General features: G+C 53.0%; 1 protein-coding gene across 3 annotated transcripts in view; it reads left to right on the top strand.

The window, feature by feature from the left end:
- Positions 1-19189, top strand: part of ARHGAP26 (Rho GTPase activating protein 26) — a 145884-nt gene that overhangs the window by 81103 nt on the left and 45592 nt on the right. For all 3 annotated transcript variants that reach the window (XM_074838129.1, XM_074838128.1, XM_074838130.1), the window contains exons 15-18: positions 125-212; positions 1393-1451; positions 2379-2484; positions 18537-18696. In XM_074838129.1, the coding sequence (XP_074694230.1) occupies positions 125-212; positions 1393-1451; positions 2379-2484; positions 18537-18696 (413 nt within the window). The remainder of the gene's footprint in view (positions 1-124; positions 213-1392; positions 1452-2378; positions 2485-18536; positions 18697-19189) is intronic.

Raw genomic sequence — 19189 nt, 5'->3', positions numbered from 1 at the left:
GGTCACTGCGCTGGGGAATAGCAAATAAACTGGGATGTGATGGTCTGCCCACACAGCTGAGCTGGTATGAACTGGAATTATCTTCCCTTTGGTTCACTTTTTGCCTTTTTGTCTTTTTCTGTAGATCCCAAAACAGCCACAGAAACAGAAACAGAGATCTGTGCGGAGTGGGAGATAAAGACCATTACTAGTGCACTGAAAACTTACCTGAGGTAAGGCAGAAAAGCCTCATCTCTCATGCGGCTTCAGGATGGATTCGGCGATGGTCTGAGGCGTTACTGCCTGTTCCTGCAGATCCTTAACAATAGCACTTCAATAGAAACAAAGGAGAGATTGCTCTTAGAGAATTTATTCTGGCTCTTCCCTTGACCCCCCACCACGTTTGAGTAGGATCTGGGGAACGCGGTCAGCTCTCTGACAGATGCATGTATCATACAAACATGATTTTAAAAGCTCATTCTTGCATCCTCTGCCTTGATTTAAATTTTTCCCTAAGCTTTTCACAACGGGCTCTTGCCTAAAGAGCCTGTGGCAGGAGGTGAGCGCTGCTTCTCTCAGGGCTGGGGCTGTAGTCCTTTTTCAGAACGGAGTGCTGAGCTGTATTGTAGTAATAATTTCTGCCTGCAAGTTGCTGCCGTTGTCGTCGTGGGTTCTTCCCAAAGGGTTAGTTTGTTGGCAGCACTCAGCAGCTCATTAGCTACAACATGCTTCTACCTGTCGCAACTGCAGCTTCTTGCTTGCTGTTGCTGTTCTGTGCGTTGGGTTGTATTTGAGAGAGAGAGCGCACAAGAGAGAGGCTAAATCCAATTAGGGTGATGAGTATAATTAGCTTAGTGGATCTCAGCCTAGAAAATCACAAAACACTACATAATTTTGCATGATTGGCAACCTTTGCTCCAGAGTTCGAACTGTTTGCAAAGCACTGAAGAATGTCGGCAGCACCAAGATGTCCCACTGAAGGGATGTGGAAGTGGGAGGGGAGGACGGGGAATTTAATGGGAATGGTGACTGTTCAAGCTTTATGACTAGGCTTGTTTCTCTTTTTAATTTATTTTTAAACTTACTTGGAAATCATGGGCTCACTAATGTACTGAAACTCTGTGTTACTGTGTTACTGAAGGAATGCTATAATTAAAAATGAATGGTGCAGAAAAGGGAGGAAGAATAACTCAAAGGTACTTCTTTATATGAGAATAAGGTCTTGTATATAAGAATGTAGGTCTATATAAGAATAGATCTTATTCCTTCTGATGGGGAGAATTAATTAGAGTTGCTGTTGCTTAATTCTGCACTTTTAAAAATGGAGCTGAATTTCTGGTGAGGGCAGAGCTTTACTTCTGTGGATTGTGTTACTCAGATGTGTTTTGTGTGTGTTACCTTTTTATCTTCCAGAATGCTTCCGGGGCCGCTCATGATGTACCAGTTTCAAAGGAGCTTCATCAAAGCAGCAAGTGAGTTTGTTGATGTTTACGGCACCGTCTGAAAGAGGAGCCTAATTTGCAAGTAGCTGAGCATAACCTCTGCCCTGCTGCTTCCCCACCGACCTCCTTGTTCTTAAGTCCCGGAAAGTAGAATAAGAATAGAGAGACACAGGGCATGTTGTTGTTTGGGACTGAACCAGATGAAAAGGAAGCACAGATGGTGCAGGGGGAGCAGGGAGCTGGCTGGTGGCAGGAGCTGCTGCTGCAGCTCTGTCTTACTGTGACCATCCTGCGCCAGAGTGGGGGAGGCCGCTGTTCAAACACCACCCACGGCCTTTTGATGAGCTCAGCTGCAGTTCAGATGTCTGTGCCACTTGCCTTTGGCTGCCCTGGGAAGGTGCTTTCTATGAGAGCAGGTAGCTCTCTGCTGGCTCTGCGCAGCCATGACTGGGACCAAGGGGCTGGGAGGGCCCACATGGCCTGTGGCCACGCCGGTGGTGGCCTCCCCGGGCGGTGGGGACAGCTCTGCCAGCACCCGCGGGCCCAACCGGCCACTGATGCTGCAGCCTCAGCGGGCACCATGTTTGGCACATCCTGCTGGTGTTCGGGAGCACGGTGAGCAGGAATGCGCCCCTGTTCCCATTGCTGGGATCAGGGAAACACTCTGGTTACAGCCAGCCCCTTCCCTGAGCACAGCCGGCCTTGCCCACGGCTGGTGTCTGCGCTCAGCTCGCCACTTTGGCCCATGAGTTTCCTTTTGGGAACAGCTGGCTGGAGTTGGTGGAAAGGAGAAGTGCTGGGGAAGGGGTCCACAGCGTGCCGGGGCATAGAGGGAAGTAGGGAATAGGAGCCTTGGGTCTCTGGGATGTCTGGCAGTGGTAATGTTCAGGCCTGCACGCCTCTTTCTATCATAACCCCCCTGACGCGGAGTTAAATCATCTTTTATTTCCAACGCAGAACTGGAGAATCAGGAGTCGAGGGTGTCTGAGATCCACAGCCTCGTTCATCGGCTCCCGGAGAAAAACAGGCAGATGCTGCACTTGCTGATGAACCACTTGGCAAAGTACGTTTATGACTGATATGTTTTTCTCTCCTTTTTCCACTTCCTCTGAAAGTTAATAGTGGGAGAAAAGTTTCCTTGTGTGTGTGTGTGTGTGCGCGGTGTTGAGTCATATCTGGTTGGCGAGTAACTGGAAACCCGTGTGCGAGGGAAGCGAGGGCTGGCAGCCGGAGCGGAGCAGGAGGGAGGGAGGGGGCTTTCCTGCTGCCCCCCGGCCCCGCCGGCCCCCGCCTGTGTGGCACCAGGAGGAACCCCTGCGCTGCTGGGAGCGCAGCGTTGCTGGGGATGGCGTGGGGATGGCGTTCGGCTCTCCGGAAGGCAGAGCGGAGGTTAAGCTCCTCGCTGGGGTTCAGATCAAGCCTGGTATTAAAGGACTAAAAGCTATTTCTTCGCTGCAGTAGAAGACCGCTCTGGGGCGTGTTTTCTGCCTTTATGCAGCCTGATGAATCAATACTTCTAGGTCACCTTGAAACTCTTCGAGGGCAAAGGAATTGAATAATTTTTTTGCTTTCAGTGATAGAGCTGACCTATAATTTCCCATCTTCCTGCTCCTGCTGGTTACCATGGAAACCTTTGATTAGTGTTTAAAAAGTGAGAGCATCATCAGGTGTTTGTGCCAGCCTCAAGGCTGCGGGGTCGTAGCTGCCCTCGCTGTTCGCACCAGTGCTGCGTGAGCAGGAGGGATTAGGTAGGGCTTGGAAACCTGGGGAAGGAGTTCATCGGCATGGCTGTTTAGAAGAAGGTCTGGGAGAACCTGAAGTTATCTGCTTAAGAGAAAAAATAACAAATGATACTTGAAATAGGCTTAGCAGTGACTCCAGATGCTTTCTTATGACCCAGGCTTGTGTCTGTTCCATGGGCTCCCCAGCAAGGCTGTTACAAACCAAAGAGCTGGTTTAGATCTCAGTTTCAAACCCTTCTGCGTTTCCGGGCTCACACCAAGGGCCAGGCGGTTCCAGGTTCTCTCGTCGGCCAAATATGTGTGAGGAATCTCCTAACCACTGAAGTGCTTCTCATTTAAAGGAAAACCCAGCGGTGTTTGAGTGAGATGTGGAGAGGAGAGGCAGGTGATACAATGGGTTTCATGCTGCTTTAGTAGGGAAGGAACTAAACCAAAACACAAACAAACAACGGCTGCAGTGGTGTGTGCTATATTAGGAAGAGAAACAGCTCACAGTGGTTATTTAATGGGAAAAAAATTATCTCAAAGAAGGGCAGGAAGCCGAGGAGCGAGGGCCTGCTCTGCTGCGCTCGCCACCCGGCAGCATCCACAGGCAGCGCGGGCAGAACCGAAGGGCCCCTTCCTGGCCCTGCCAAGCTGGGGCTGCGCTTCGGGCAGGGGATTGCCTCATCTGTTTCTGTGTCTTTTTTATTTATTTGAAGTAATGTATGAATAATCAAGATTTGCATTTTTATCAGATGAGCTAAAAAAGTATTTCTCACAGTACTACTGCGGAGATCTCTTCGACTAAAAGCAGAACTCAATCTGTATCTGTCAAACAGAGAAAAAGACGCCGTCCCACGTTGCCTTACATCTCCTGGTTCTTGGTTTGCATCTTCACTGTTGCTTGATGAAAAGGGACACCGGGCTCCTCGTGTGGCGTGGGGCTGTGGTTAAGAACAGTGATAAAACCGTGCTAACACAGCTGATAATTTGAAAAACAGCAATAATTAACACAAATTAAATACCAGCCGGGATGAGTGCCTCTGAGGTCGTGAGCAGTGCCCTTCCTTCTGCGCAGCAGGGAGATGTCATGGGTTTCCCGTGGTGGTTGGGTGCCCCCCTGCAATTCGGCGTGTGGGGAGAGGGGCTCGTGCCAGGTGAGGGGATGCTGGTGCTGCTGGTCCAGGGGCAAAGTGCTGCTGGTCCCAGGGCTTGTCCCCCCACGCTGGAGGGGAAGGGAGATCTGGAGGTGGGGGGAGGACAGATCCTGGTGACAGGCACAGGCCGGGTGGAGGGAGGGGAGTGTATAAATAGAAAATGAAGTTGATTTCTGCCTCTGACTGCGTCTCTAGGCTTGTTTGTGCTGCCTCCTGTCTCGTGTTCAGGTGTCCAGGCAGTTATCTGCTGCGAAATACAGAGCGTGAGCAACCCCTGTCCCTGCTCCTGCGTCAGGAGTGTCATGCTGCAAATTCCCTCCTCTGCCCTACAGACCCCGGTTCCAGTGAAACTTGCTATTATGATGTTATTCTTTGACCCATGAGTAGGTGAAACCTTTAATTTTCTTTCTTGGGACATGTTCATGCTGTCGGGATTCCTGTGATAAACCCAGCTGTGATTTACTGTTCCTGAAAGAGAGGAGATCTCTTTGTTCTGGTGTTTTTCCAAGGGGATCTCTGCAGGAAAGCCTCAAACCCGCAGGCCGGACCGTCCCAGTAAGCCCCATGCCTGCATCTGCTGGCCCTGCCAACAGACATGTCTGGGGATGCAGAGACTGAAGTTAGTGAGACTCTGGATGATCTTAAAAGTCGCCTGGTTCTTCTTGTCTCGGGCCAGAATAGCCCATGTCTGTCAAAGAATTGAAAGACAAACCCGCACGTATCTTCTCCTGTTTCTTGTAGCTGTTTTAGTTACCAGTCCCTAGAGCTTAGTCAGTCTGTTAATCCTTGGAGCTCCTGGTGTTTGCAGGGGGGTTCTCCCAGGGCAGTGGCTCCCCGCTCTCCCAAATGCCTTTTCCAGCAGCATTTTTTAGCAGTTTGGGCCCAGCCTTCCCCGCACCCCTCGGGGCAGCAGCCTCAAGCTCTGTGGGACTCCTCACACCATCTTCAGGGCTTTCTCTCTCTTTATTCTGGGAATTTTCCCCCACTGTTTCGAGCTGGGAAGGGAGGAAAACAATCCTTGCTGGGTGCTGTGGAGCGCCCTGGGTGCAGCAGGCTGTCCTGCAGCACATCACCTAGCAACTCGCTCCTGCTCGCCTGCTTCTTGTTTTGCTGCAGATTATCTGCTTTTGGCCCAGCACCTGTCTCCAAGAATGGCTGCACTGTGGTTTTAGATGCTTTTTTATCAGAAGAATGTGCCAGCTCTGATTAAACCAATTTTTTTTTTTCTTGCCAAATAAGTTGAAACAGTTGAAAGCGAAGCGGAGGTGCGCGCGGTGCTGCTGAGCTTGTGGTGGCTGCGCCGGTGATGCTGCCGGGAGCGGAGCTGGTGGCAGCAAACTGCCATTTTTGTTAATGGAGCTGTGATATCATCCCTGTTTTTTCTTCTTTTTTAATGTACTTTCTCTCCAAGGAGTAAATGCTTTGGAGGTGCAGACCAGGAGGATTTCACTCTGATGATGTTTGAAGCATTTAGGAATTTTTTTTTTTTTGCGTGGACTTAATTGGACATCTGAGCCTTGCTTTGTTCTTGTGGCAGTGAGATCCAGGTTCTCCAGGTTCTCCCTTCAGCAGCTCCCCAGAGCCTCCGGCAGCTTGGCATCGCTCCGTGCATCGCCGCCGCTGCTGCGTGCATCCCCCCGGCCCGAGGAGCCGGGCTGGCCCTGCCGCGCGTCCGCTCCTCTCCTGGCAAAAGGTCAAAACAATGAAGGAGGCTGCAGCAGAAATGTGTGTGCGTGTGTTTAGCAGAATTAATTATCTGTAATCGTTGACAGTTGCGGCCCGGCCGGCAGTGACTAGTTCCCTTTGGTTTTGCTGTGGTGGTGTTTTCTAATTTACGTGTTTTAACCAACGTGATGGTGATTGCTATCTCCAGCACAAATTGTTTTCCACTTCTCTGCGTGGCTGGTTGCCATGGGCTCTGCAGGGCCATGGCCCCACAGCCCCAGCAAAACCCACCCTCCGTTATGGCCCCTCGGCGGGACAGGGCCGGGGCTGGGCAGGGAGCTGGGCGCCTTTCGGAGGGCTCCCTGCTGAACGAGGGATTGTTGGGGAAGGAGAAGGTGAAAAAAAATCCTCCAAGTCTTCTGCCTAAAAATACAACCCGGCACTTGTTTTCCTCCGCGCGGAGCAGTCCCGTCCTTGGCAGCCCCGGGCTGTGCTCCCCGGGCCGCGCTGCCCGTGCAGAGCCCCGCGGGAGCCGATGTCCCCCCCGGGGACCTGCTCTGTGCCCGCCACCTTCAGGGAACCCACCGAGGCGTCTGTGCGGGGCCGGCGGCGGCTGCTCCCCAGAAATGTGCTTTTCCCTGGGCTGTTTTCCCTGTTTCCCCCCGAAGGTGCAGCCGGCGAGGAGGCTGACGCCTCTTGGCACAGCAGGTCTGATTTCATCCCCCTGGCAGCTGTTTATGCTGCTGTCTGGTAACTATTCATTTGCTTGATTTATGTATTACTTCCAGTAAGTCATTCTTGTCCAGGACGTTCTGGAAATTTCCACTTGTCACTGAGGCCTCTGAGCTGCACTTCTCTCATATGCTCCTCGCCTGATTTGCCTGCCAAAAGCTCCTTGACCTCGCCTGGCCAGGCTGGGCAGTGATTCTCCCATGCTGCCGCCCACTTGCCCTACTTCGGAAATGCCATTTTTTTGCCCAGTGCCTGTTTCTGATCCCTTTGGATCACGGGACTGCTGGGAGATCGAGTGGCCCAAAGGATCCGGGTGCTCCCACGGGAGCACAAATGGGGGCTCCTGGAGGCACCGCTCTGCCTCGCAGGAACTGGGAGAATCTGCCTCGGGCTCGTCTGTCCTGGCTCAGGCTCACACCGGTTGGGTTTTTTTCCCCCCTCTTTCCTTTTTTTTTCTTTTTCTCCTGTTTTGTTTCTCTGCTTTTTGGAGCACCAGGTCCTGGCAGCTGGCGAGCCGGGATGGATGCTGAGCACCATGCCTGTCCTGTGCCGCAGCCAGTGCCATGTCAGAGCCACTGGGCATCCCCAGAGCCGCTGTGCCGAGGCACCCTCAGCCCCAGCCACCCCACTCTGCCATTGTAACGGGTGTTTTAAGGGACAGGCAGAGAGGGGGTGCCGTGGGGGTGAGCCCGCATCTCCCCACAGCTTCATCCCCACGGCAGCAGCTGGGAGCACTGGTGCCTCCGGGTCCGTGTGCCCAGGCCGGCCCTGCTGTGTGCATTGCCTACACCTCCTGGGCAGACAGGGCAGAGCTGGGAGCCAGCACAGGGCATGGAGGAAGGAAAGTTTAGGCTGATCGTGCTAAACCAAACCAAACCGAGAACATCCTTGGTTTGGAAAATACAGTTCTAAGCGACTCTTTTAAATCATCCTCTTCCCGACTGGAGCCAAGCCCACTCAGATCAATAAAAATCCCTTTTGTTTTAATGCTTTGACATGATTAGCAAGGATAGCCCGTTGTCTGTTTATTTTTCTGTTCCTGCGTGGGAGAAGCCAACCAAGGCAGCAGCAGCGCCGCGGGCTCCTGGCAGAAGGGGGTTTGGAAGGAGCAGCCTGGGAGGGCGGGTGAAGGGGAAGGCAGCGCTTCGGTGCGGCTCTGGGGGGGCAGCGCCACGTCCTCCGAGTCCCCCTCCTCCATCGGATCGGGCTCTGTGCAGATTCTGGGGTGTTTTTAATGTTGGAGGCGGGCGGTGGATGAGATTGCTCTGCAGCTCAGTTTGAAATCTTAGCGCGCCCGTCTTGCCCGGCTAATTGGATTACAGCATTTAATGGGAACCACCGGTAGCTCTGCAGAAAGCCAAAGGCCGCGGGGGTCCGCAGGCCCCGGGCAGAGCCCCCAGTGGGGGCTCCCGCGCTCTCACGCCTTCCCAGCTGTGATGAAATCTGCCTGGTTTTGCCGTAACGTCTCCCTTGTTTTCTCTGTTTCTGCATTAGGCTCCCGAAGATAATTTTCCCTTGAACATAATTTGTTAGGGGTCAGTTTTTTCAACCAGGGAGCTTTGCAGAGAGGAAGGAGCCTGCCCTGTGCCTTCTCCTGCCTCCCTGCAGAAATCCTGTGTGGTTTCAGATCCCACAAAGCCAGAGGCAGCACTTGAACGTGGTCCATGGGGCTCAGACCTCCCCGGCCGTCACAGCAGTCTCTTAGATGGTCTTGTTCTGTTTGCCAGTGGCCTGCGTCCATTTTCCTTCTGCTACCCCAGAATAATCCACGGGATTATTGATAACGTGCCAGCAGATCGGCTCCTGGAGCACATGCCACCAGATACCCAGCAGCAGCACAGCGAGCGCGGTCCCGAGCTGTTTGCAATTAGCAGCTGGGGTAACGATGACGCTGTGAGTGCATTCCCTTGTTTTCCTGGACTTTTCTCTGCTCAAGACTTGTGGCGAGGGCGATCCTTGCCCACCGCTGGAGCCCCTCTGCGGGAGGCAGCTCTGCCGTGGTGCAGCGGGTCTTTAGGAGCAGGAGGCGTCGAGGCCTCGCGGGGCAGCAGCACCACCTTCGCGTTCCCCCTGCCCTCTCCTTGTGCGGTGCAAAGCACGAGGCTGGGTGCGTGTCCCCTTGCCTCGCCAGCTCTGGCTCGCTCTTACTCTTCTGGTTTTGTTTTTAATATGAGATTCTACAGAATTTTAAAAAAATCCCACAAAAAAACTTGTAGGTGTTTGCTGTGTTTCTTTGGGCTTGGCTTCCTGTAATGTGTAAATTAGCAAAAGGTTTTATTCTGCTTCTGCAAATGAACTTTTAACCTCCTTAGCCTGGATTGTCAATAGATGAGCTGTCTGCATTTTCTGGTAGCTTTTTCTTCCACGCTTCTCCAAAAGACCTGTATATTTCTGTTCCTAGCAGGAGAGGAACGCACTTCAGAGACTGCAGCATCTCTCTTATCAGGTTCTTCGCAGCTCTTGTATCTTCATCACACATAAGAGTCATCTCTCTAGACATGATAACGGGTGTCTTAAATTAGGCTAAAGCTTACATCACCGACGCTGGCAAGAGCAGTCATTTAGCAGCACGTACCGCGGCCTGTGCTGGGTTTGCTCTGGAGTTTCTGTGGTTGAACATCTCTGCCGAGCTCACGCTGGCCGGCCGGGATCTCCGCGAGAAGCACCAGGCCTTTTGCATTACCCGGGCGTGAATTCCTGTGGGCTTGCGTTTGAACTTTGTGTTGTTGGATAGAGGTTGTTGATAGCACGTAATTATCTGGATTCTTTTTAATTGTTTATCACAGTGAAACTGAAACTATGTACAGAAACAGATTGAATCTAGCATGAGCAAAAGATTTCCAATAAATAGCTGGCGTCTGCTCGGTCGCCGCAGACAGAGTAGGACACAGACATTTTAATGAGAGCTTCTCTAGATTGCTCTTTGTGCTGAACAGACCCAGTACTAAACCAATTCAATTATATAGATTTTAGTCAAATCTTTTTTCAACAGAAGAAAGGAGAATAAAAGTCACCAGCGCCGAGATGTCTTTGAGCTGCGGTTTTCCCCGGGATGCTGGGAGTGATCCCCGGCCCAACCTGGACCCGTCTCCTCTCTCTGCCTCCCAGTGACTACACTGCACACCAAGTCGAGGCCTAGACTTTTTGTAACTACGTTCAAACTTCAAAGCATATATTTTTAAAAATATATGTATGTTGTAGAGGGCAATGAGGTCTCCCCTCAGCTTGCTCTTCTCCAGACTAACATACGTACCTACGTATGCAGGGGGGGCACGGGACCCTGGAAGTGCTTTTCTTGGCTCCTGCTCCCTTGATCTAACTCACCCCGCAGAGGGAGGTGGGAGGAGGCTCTGTCCGTCGGCTGCACGGGTGCCCCACTGTGAGGTGGGGGATTGACAGACTGTTGTTTTACCAAATTGAATAGTTACTGTAATGCAATTCCGTGGAAGTCTGTTGCAATTTGATGGTTATCTGCTGCCATGAAAAGTAGGAAGGGCATCGTGGGGTGAGTGGGTTTGCCCGTGTGTGTGTGGCAGGGTGCACACAATCTGGGGGAGGTGTTTTTCCATTCCTTGGGCAAAACCTTGTTCCACTGGCAAAGTCGGGACAAGCATGGTACCTGCTGTTAACCACGACTTTAATTTATTCTACAAAGCTGGTTATTTTTATATTCCCTTTCCTTCCAACAGTCCTTTTCAGGAATTCAGTGTTTTGGAGGGGAGAGCACTAACCTTGCATTTGTGAAGCAAACGTGCTCCAAAATACCTCTAAGGTGGGAGTAAAAAAAGTCAAGAAACCTACTTTCTTACTCTGCCCTGTGGCTGATGCACTCGTGTGAACACAGAGGTGTACTTGAGGGTAACTTCTGCTCCCTACCCTGCAGCCTGGCCTTTGGCTGTGAATTATTTCCCGTGCCAGCCCAGAGGGATAGTGGGACACTAAAACCAGTGCTGGTTCTTGCTGGGAGGCTTTCTGGGAGCCCCTTTCCTTCGGCTGTTTTCCACCTCTCAGGTAGGCTTCAGCACCTTGCTTTCCATTGCGGCGGATCTTTCACAGGATTTCTTGTTAACATAAACTTGTTCTCTCAGGTGTTTATTGCCCCGCTGGCTCTGTAGCTTTTCCTATTGCAGTGTGAAAGCGTCGGCAATTTCTGTTTTCAGTGGAAAATGGGGGCTTTGCTGGGTGTGTGGGCTGGCGGGGCAGGGGCTGGCTCTTGCAGGGCTGCAGACACTGCCTGGGGCTGGCCAAAGCCCCGCGGCTGTCGGTGAATACAATAGCTGTTATTATCACGAAGAGGAAAGATAATTGAGTGTAGCAGACTGAAGTTGTAACTGAATGCTGTGCTCGCACACAGCCAGAGTTAAGGGAAGAAGCGAGACTGGTGGTCGGGGGTGTGGGAATGGCATTTGCCCGGTGCTGCCCCTTGGTCGTGTGCCGTGAAGGTGAAGTTGGCTGGCGTGGCACCGGGGTTTGGCCCCTGCGGGAAGGCTGCGGATCCTCGGTGGTGCCCAGCGTGCTGCCCCGCGGGCTGTGGGCTGGGTGCTGGTCTCCAGCCGGGCATTGCTGGTGTGGGGTGGCAGCGGTGCAGGGGATGGTGTTTGCAGCCTTGGCAGCCCCCAGTCCGGCTCCATGACTGGGGGACGTTTGAGTGAAGTCCCCTTCGGCTGGCTGTGCTTCTGCAGGTGGGAACCGCGGTGATGTTTTAACATCAACTCGTGGCTGTGCCCATGGCTTTCACCAATGGAAGACCCGCGGCGGTGCCGACGCCGTGCTGGGGCTGGTGAGCGCATCCGGGATCCCCTGTCAGTGCGTCCCCCTGCAATCTCCTGTCGAGCTCAGCTTGCCCTAAGCCAGAGAGGATGGCTTTGGGCACCCAGGCAACTTGGTCTGGAAAGCCCGACTCAGAGGAGCGTTGCAGCACCATATGTGTTTTCCTTGCAAGTCCCAGCATGCCTGGTATTCACGCTGATGAGGCTTACCGATACTGAACTTCACATTTGGCCTCTGCATCTGTTCGGTGCGACACGAGCGCTTTTTTTTTTTCCCTGGGAGTGAACCCAAGCATCCAGCTGTGGCCAGATTCACCCGGGAGAAAAAGAGAGTCTTGTTGGAGCAAGTCAAACCGCCCAGCAACAATGCAGGTACATGTTTTGTCCCAGCTGAGCAGGGAAAACTGAGAGCAGTGCATCCGCTTGCTGAAAACCCCTTTAATTCTCGACGTTGCATATGAAGGTTTTGTCAACTGCGTTTGGAAAGTTTCTCCTTGTCGTGGCTGGGAGGTTTTGTATTTCCTGGTGATCTGTCCTCCTTTTGGCTCCGTTCGCCTCCCTCTGCGTTCCTTGGTTCTTGGCTCTCCCCGCTTGAGTGGCAGCGCAGCAGAACCTGCACTGGGGGAGGCTTGGGCTGCGCACGGCGGTGTCTCACCCGTGCCCCCGTCCCGGCTCCTGCGTGCTCAGAACACGCAGCTCCAGACTCCTCTGGCCCTCGCAGAGCTCCCCGCATCCAAGAGCAGCCCAGAAGAGTGCAGGCATATCCAGAGCCTTAATAAACACAGCAGGATAAATCACAGTGACGCAATCTGTGAGTGTGTCATTCCCGTACGCGAGTGCCCGGCCGGGGAGGTGAAGCGGAGCTGGTCGTGCTCCCCTGTTCCCTGCTCCCCGCCGCTGTTCACGGCTGCACGGCTCTGCCGGGGGTCACTGCGGATCCACCTTCCTGGCCCCGCCGGCCCGTGCACGTGTGCCTTTAGGAACGGTTACCCTGATGCGTGACTGCCCAACTCAGCTGCCGTAGCGCTGCAGGTGTAATTCCTCTGTACCGTGCCACAGCCCTTTTGGTTCTCCAGCTGTGAGCGGTGGGTGGCATTTGTGTTTGCAAGGGCACTTGATGGAGAATTTCCATTTCCAGTCTCCTCTGATTCTGATATCGCAGGAGAGGAGCTTTGATCTTTTAAAAATCTCTTTTTAGTAACTTGGAATATTTTCATGACTATTGTTATCAGCCATTTTAAAACTTGAGCTGTTCCTTTCCTGACCCGTTTGCTTTTGACAAAACTCAGCTCCTCTGTTCCCGGGTCCCAGGAGCAGCTCGGGTGCCAGCGCCATTCCGTCTCCCTTCCGAGCAGGAGCTGGTGGCCGCGCACGGCTGGGTGGCATGAGCTCTGCAGTGTTTTACACCGTGCCTGCCGCAGAACGCCGGCTGCCCTCCCGCCCATCGGCTGGCGTCCCCGGGATGCCGGGGTGGGTCCCCCGCGCTGGGTTGGATCCCCGGGGAGCTGCGGGGCTCAGCCCCGGGGCACAGCTCCCCCGGCCCCTCGGAGAGCGGGGAAGCCGGGCAGGGGAGCTGCTGGTGTTGGTGGCCAGCCCGGCCCTCGCCCGGCTCCTCACCCAGCTCCCCACCTACACACTCATCAGCTGCAGCCCAATTAAACTCGATAATGTGCAGGGATGACTTGAATGCACCCAGGAACATTTCCCAGAACTCATTAGATTTTATCTGATAAATACCACCAATTGTGTGCGCTGCAGCTGCCTGCTCTCTGTCCGGCAGCGTGCGCTCTCCAGATGAAATGGATGGAAATGGGGGGAGCTGGGGGGGCAGGGACACGACTGCAGGGTTTCGCTTGCATCGTGCCGAGCCTCCCCCTGAGCGGGGAGCTGTACCCCCCCAGACATGGTTTTCTTGGCGAGGACTCGGTGCCTTGGTTGGGTCTTGCCGGTGTGGGCGAGCGCAGCTCTCCCGCGCACCGACCCGCTCCCCGCCTCGCTCTGCGCTCGCTCTGCTTTTTAGCTTTCATTCACGTCCGGAGTCAAATGTGTTTAATTTGTAACAAACTACCCAGAGCAGCCTAAATAATTTTGGGGATTGCTAGCCCTCTGCCTGGTTGGCTTTTCATGTTCAATAGAAGCTCTAATGGTGGTGGCAGACATGAAATATATTTTTACCTGTAGCAATATGAATTAGCTGCATTATTTTCCATCCTGCAAGGTCTTGTTAGGCCAGCCATAACAAGCACTTTGTTTTCAAAGGTTTGTCCCAGGCATGGAAATAGAAACACTCCAGACTGCCTTTGTTCCCTTTCAGATGTTTGTTTTCTCAGAGATTTTTCTCTGAATCAGGGAAGATATTTGAACTAATAACAATGCTCTCTGGCTGAGGCTTATGTATGTTCATTTTATATATAAAATACATATGCAGAGCGATTCCAGGCACAGAAAGCAAGAGCTTTGTGGGGAGCAGAGCCAGGCGCCCTGGGTGGCATCCCCTGGAGAGGCCACTGCTGCCCATGGAGGTGTGTGGTGGCTAGTGCCCGGCACTGCTGGGCAAGTGGGCCAGAGCAGTGTGCTCACGGAGGTCACGGCATGTGCCGGTTGAACAACCCCGCCAGTGCCAGTTCACAGCCCTGAAGTCTCAAGCTGGTACATTTTCTGTCGCCCTTGGCTCTGTGCGTGGTGTTAAGCTGCGGCGCTGGAGCTGCTGCTCGGCCCCCAGCGCTGGGCTGGTGCCAGGTCTTGGCTGTGTTACTGGGAGGACTGGGCAGCTCCCATGTGTTGCCTCTGAGTGTTCTCCGCCACTCCCACCATACAGGTTTCTCTGTAGGTCGCTGGAGAAGCAAATGAGTTAATTGAATTTCCATGAAAATAAATATGAGCTGTTGACCAGGCTGGAGAAACTTAAATCATTAGTGTCTGTAAAATCAAAGAGGGCCAGCGCAGCCCTTCCCCCAGCCTGCAGCACCCCGGCTCCGCTGCAGTTCTGTTGCCCGATGCTGACTGCAAGCCAGTGCAACAAAGAAATATTTACTGTTCCTGTATGCTTTCTCTGCACTGAAGCTTGACTGCCAATTACTCTGTATTAAATTATGTTTGGTCATGCCGGTGATTATACAGTATCCAAGCAACCTAGGCATAATCTAATTTGACACACAACATGGATTTACTCTGCTCCCATCCTCCTTTGTTTTTCTGAAAGTGAATGCAAAGTGAGTGGGGGTCCCTGGACACCCCCAGGAGGGACGACCGGCCTGCTCAGCGGCGGGGACAGTGCTGCCCTCGGCTCCCGGCCCGCTGTCCCTGCAGGGTGACAGGGCTCGCTCCCCAGCTCCTTTGGCTGGCTGCTCGCCGTGGCCAGCACGCCTCTTGGGTTGGCACCAAGTGGGTCAGGTCCTCGCAGGACAGAATCATCTCAGTTGGAAAAGCCCTTGAAGATCCTCTAGTCCAACCATGAACCTCACCCTGACTGTCCTCAACTCCACCAGATCCCTCAGCGCTGGGTCAACCCGACTCTTCAACCCCTCCAGGGATGGGGACTCCCCCCCTGCCCTGGGCAGCCCATTCCAACGCCCAACAACCCCTTTTGGACAGAAATCCTTCCTAAGAGCCAGTCTGACCCTGCCCTGGCGCAGCTTGAGGCCATTCCCTCTTGTCCTGGCGCTGGGTCCTTGGGTCAAGAGACTCATCCCCCCTCTCTGCACCCTCCTTTCCAGGAGCTGTAGAGGGCCATGAGGTCTCCCCTCAGCCTAAGGTCCCTTTGCAGGGTGGCTCGGTGGTGGTGGGTGCAGCTCTTCCCCCAGCCGGGGGGCTCCGCAGCCTGTCCCACGCTGCCGGGCTGATCTCCCGCGGAGCCGTGGGAGCTGTCGTGTGCTGTGAGGGGGAGGAACAGCCCAGAGTCCACAAGTCAGCAGCTGCCCGGCACGCTGCAAGCACCGAGCAGGGGTTCAGAGGTTGCTCTGCGCATGTCTTGGGTAGTTGTTGCTTCCAACCTCCTGCTTGTGCTGGAAGTGACTTCTGCAAAGTGTGGATGGAGAGAGAACTGCAGAAGGACCCATCTAAATTAATATTAGTGAAGCTGCTTTCAGAGTGCACAGAGGGCCAGAAAGAAACAGCAGGTTAAAAGGAAAATACAGCGAATACTTGGAAACCTTCTAAAGGGCAGCTCAGGAACGGCACTAACAATGCCTGCCGAAAAGCACCAACATTAAGCACACTTTGGGATGAGAACACCCCATCTTTAGAAACTGTGGCATTATTTCCTAGTAGAAAGGACAATGAAGAGGTATACTTTATAGTAAATTATCATGTGGGTAATGGATGTGGAATTTGAAGGATGTGAAAGGTGAATGGTGTTTTGTAGCGCCGCTTTGGTAACCGAGCACTGTGAAGGCTGCTGCTGGAAAAGTACCCGTGGTACAGCCCAGGAGTTCATGTGCCACCCGGGTTTATTCCAGAAAGGAGCCAGACTTGCGCAGCTGCAAAATGGCTTCCATGCTTTAACAAATTCAGAGCAAACAAGTAAGAGTGAAGAGGAGCCGGTGCCGACCGCGGGATGGAGGCGAGGGCCAGCGCTCGTGTCGGGGCGCGTGGGCATTCCTCGGGCAAAGGGCAGAGCCAGGGCTGCGGCTGGTGCCGCAGGACCATGTCCTGGTTGGGAAGCTGTTAATAGTTTAGTCTGAAATAATTAACAGGACCGTGCACAGCTGCCTCGCCGTAATGAGTCAATGACAGTGCAATTTATTAGAGTGATGTATTACAGGGTAACGGTAATGAGAAATGGAGGGACCTAATTTTGTAAGACTTAGATCAATTCAGTTGTTTTTTTATAAATGAACATTGTTTTACTAACCACGGAAGATTGTTAAAATTATTATTTTATTAGTACTTTTCAAACCTATTTGAATTACAGCTGTGTTTTTCAAAATCCAAATAGGAGCATGTGAAAATGTGTCTGAAATACTGATATTGTTGCAATGGAAAAGTGTCACTGGTGTTTGCAAATGTCTTGATAAGGAGGTGGGTTGGAGGGGGGAAAAGGTTTGAATCCCTACGTAAGTAGGAGGCTTCTTCCTGTAAGTAAGCAGGATTTTTCCTAAGTAAGGATTTGTTTCCTATTGGACTTCCCTGGCCTTTCTCTCCACTTTGTGCCCACCCAGGGATGGAGGATGAGGAGAGGCTCTGTGCCCGCCTGGGGCTGGGGCCAGGGCCGGGGGAAGGCGATGGGGCGAGCGGGGTGGCAGCAGCCCGGCCGGGCAGAGCGTCGCCTCGCCGCCAGCACAGGGCTCCGTCCTCCTCGGGTTATCGTCTCTGTCACCGGAGCCTTTCTCTGGGGCAGCCCGTCTCCTGCAGCGCTGAAGTTTACTGACACAGGAGATTTCTCGGATGCTTGTGATAAAATATTCAGAGCTTCCTGCCAGCGGGGGAGGTTACGGGTAAGAGGGAGTTCCCGCAAGCTCCCAAGGGACTTTCGCCAGGGCCTCTGCACCTTTGAAATTGTAACCGGAGCACTTGGTGGAGGTGACAGACTTCTTGCCTGGGCAGTAAATAAGGCTGAAGCTGCTGCTGGGGGCAGCGAAGCCAACAGTTCTGAGCCCCTGAGCACCCCTCAGTGAAGGGCTCCTGCCTGAGGAGCTGTATATGGGGATGAGGAATGAAGAGTTCCTTTTGCTGGATCAAGTGAGATTTGGATGAAAAAGGATGGAAAGCATCTTTTTGTTTAAGCCAGCCCTAGCTTACGATGTGCTGAAATAAGCTGAGCATGCACACAGATGAGCACTGTGGTGGCTTGGCTCTGAGATCAATAATAAAAGCTCATGGCAATAACTTTTTGGGACAATCCAGCAAGATCTGAATCTCAGCCTCACTTTGTGCTGGCCTAGTGCATTTGTCCAGGGAAAATGGGAGAGAAAGAGTAAAGGGAAAAGGCACTTAAAACCCCCCTTAAGCTAAACTAGTGATTGCGCTGCCTGAAGTCATCGAGTTTCCTGGTTGAAGAGGTCAGGAGAAAACCACAAGAAAGAGTCGCAGAGACAGGGCTGTGGGGCTTCCACCGCAGGTCCTCCTTGCGTCACCGACGCACGTGGCCTGGTGTTCTGTGTCGCTGTGGGACTCCGGCACGTGACTCCACCGGAGCTCGGGGTATCCAGCGAGGTTGGTCCGTGCCTCACCCAGGCGTTTGCCATGGAGCAGCCGAGCGTGTGGGTTCCCTGGGTCCGGGGACCTTGGTGCTGCGTCCCACGTCACGCTGTGCCCTCGGTACCCGTCAGCTCTCTGGGCTGAGCCGGGGCAGAGGACGTGCCCTGTTAGGGCTGCTGATGCTTTGCACCACTAAGACCAGGGGCCAGACTCTAGCTTCTCCAAAATAAACCCCCAAAATGCACATTAGCCAGGGTGCCAGGGCCTTGGCGCGAGCTGTTCCGCTTTGCTGAGCCAATCTGCTCCCACCGGGCTGCAACACTTGTGAACTTAAAAATAGACAGAGGTGAGAGCAGGGAAGGCTCGAGTGTCGGGGGTCCGTGGCAGAGTGGGTGTCTATGCTGGGTGGATCCCTCGGCAGGGCGGAGAGGGGCACGTGTGCATGCACGTGGGCCTGGGGGTAAAGCCCCGTCTTTGCCTCCCAGCCTGCTTTGATTGGGCTGGATGGGGCTGACCTCTGGGGCAGGCAAAAGCGTAAATGGGTGAGAAGGAATGGGATTTTGGAACATATTAGGTCACTCATTCAGTTGGAGAGCAGCGTGTGTCAGAGGTCCAACAATTTGTTTTTAGAAGGGTTTTAAGCATTAATCATTCAAGATGTTTTCCTGGGAGTGGTTTGCAACATGAGACTCAGTGGCCAGCATAGTGTTGGGGTTTTATGGGATTAGTCAATTCACTGAGGCTGAAAGGTCTCTAGTAATACAATAGTTAAATTTGTACTTTTCCACATGGCTGAGCCTTCAAGGAGCTCACCAGGAGTGTAAAAAATGTAAACAGGGGAGTAAGCTTTGTGCCAGCCATGAGGCAGGGAGGGGGTTTTCATGCAGAGTAGTTCTGTCACCTACTTTTTTCTTTTTTTTTTTTTTCCAGAGTTGCAAATAATCACAAGCAGAACCTGATGACTGTTGCTAATCTGGGTGTGGTATTTGGGCCAACGCTGCTTCGACCTCAAGAGGAAACAGTCGCTGCCATTATGGACATCAAGTTTCAGAACATCGTGATTGAAATTTTAATAGAAAACCATGAGAAGGTAATGGCTTTACTTGCTTCTTTCAGTGCAGTTAATTTATGACAACGAATTTGTCTCGGCCCCCTCTCCCAGGGCCCTGTTGCTCCCCGTGGCCACCACAGATGGAGGCGTTGTGCCGGGGAGGGCAGCAGCTGGTACCTCCCAGGCGCACCCCCAGTGATGGGCACGACTCAGGATGGGGTGTAGGGGCTCCAAAACTGGCGGTTCTTGGGCTGTGGTTGTGTAACCAGCGCTGCTGGTAACCAGCCCTTTTTATGGTTGTCTCATTGTGAGTTGGCGTGTCCGTGTCTTCATCGCAGAAATCCCCTTTTTCTCCCCTTTCCGTTGCTTAATAGGAATTTGTCCTCAGTTTGAGGAGGGATGAGCGCTGAAAGAAACTAGTGTGAGACACATGCTTAGGCTGGCTTCCTGCTTTTCTGACTAAAGCTGGGTTCGTTCAATTGTGGCTTCATCCACAACATTGATCTCCTAAATTATGGTGCATTTGTGTTGG

This window comes from Strix aluco, chromosome 13, assembly GCF_031877795.1.
Source record: "Strix aluco isolate bStrAlu1 chromosome 13, bStrAlu1.hap1, whole genome shotgun sequence".
In the NCBI taxonomy this organism is placed as follows: Eukaryota; Metazoa; Chordata; class Aves; order Strigiformes; family Strigidae; genus Strix; species Strix aluco.
This window is presented reverse-complemented; position numbering and strand designations above follow the sequence as displayed.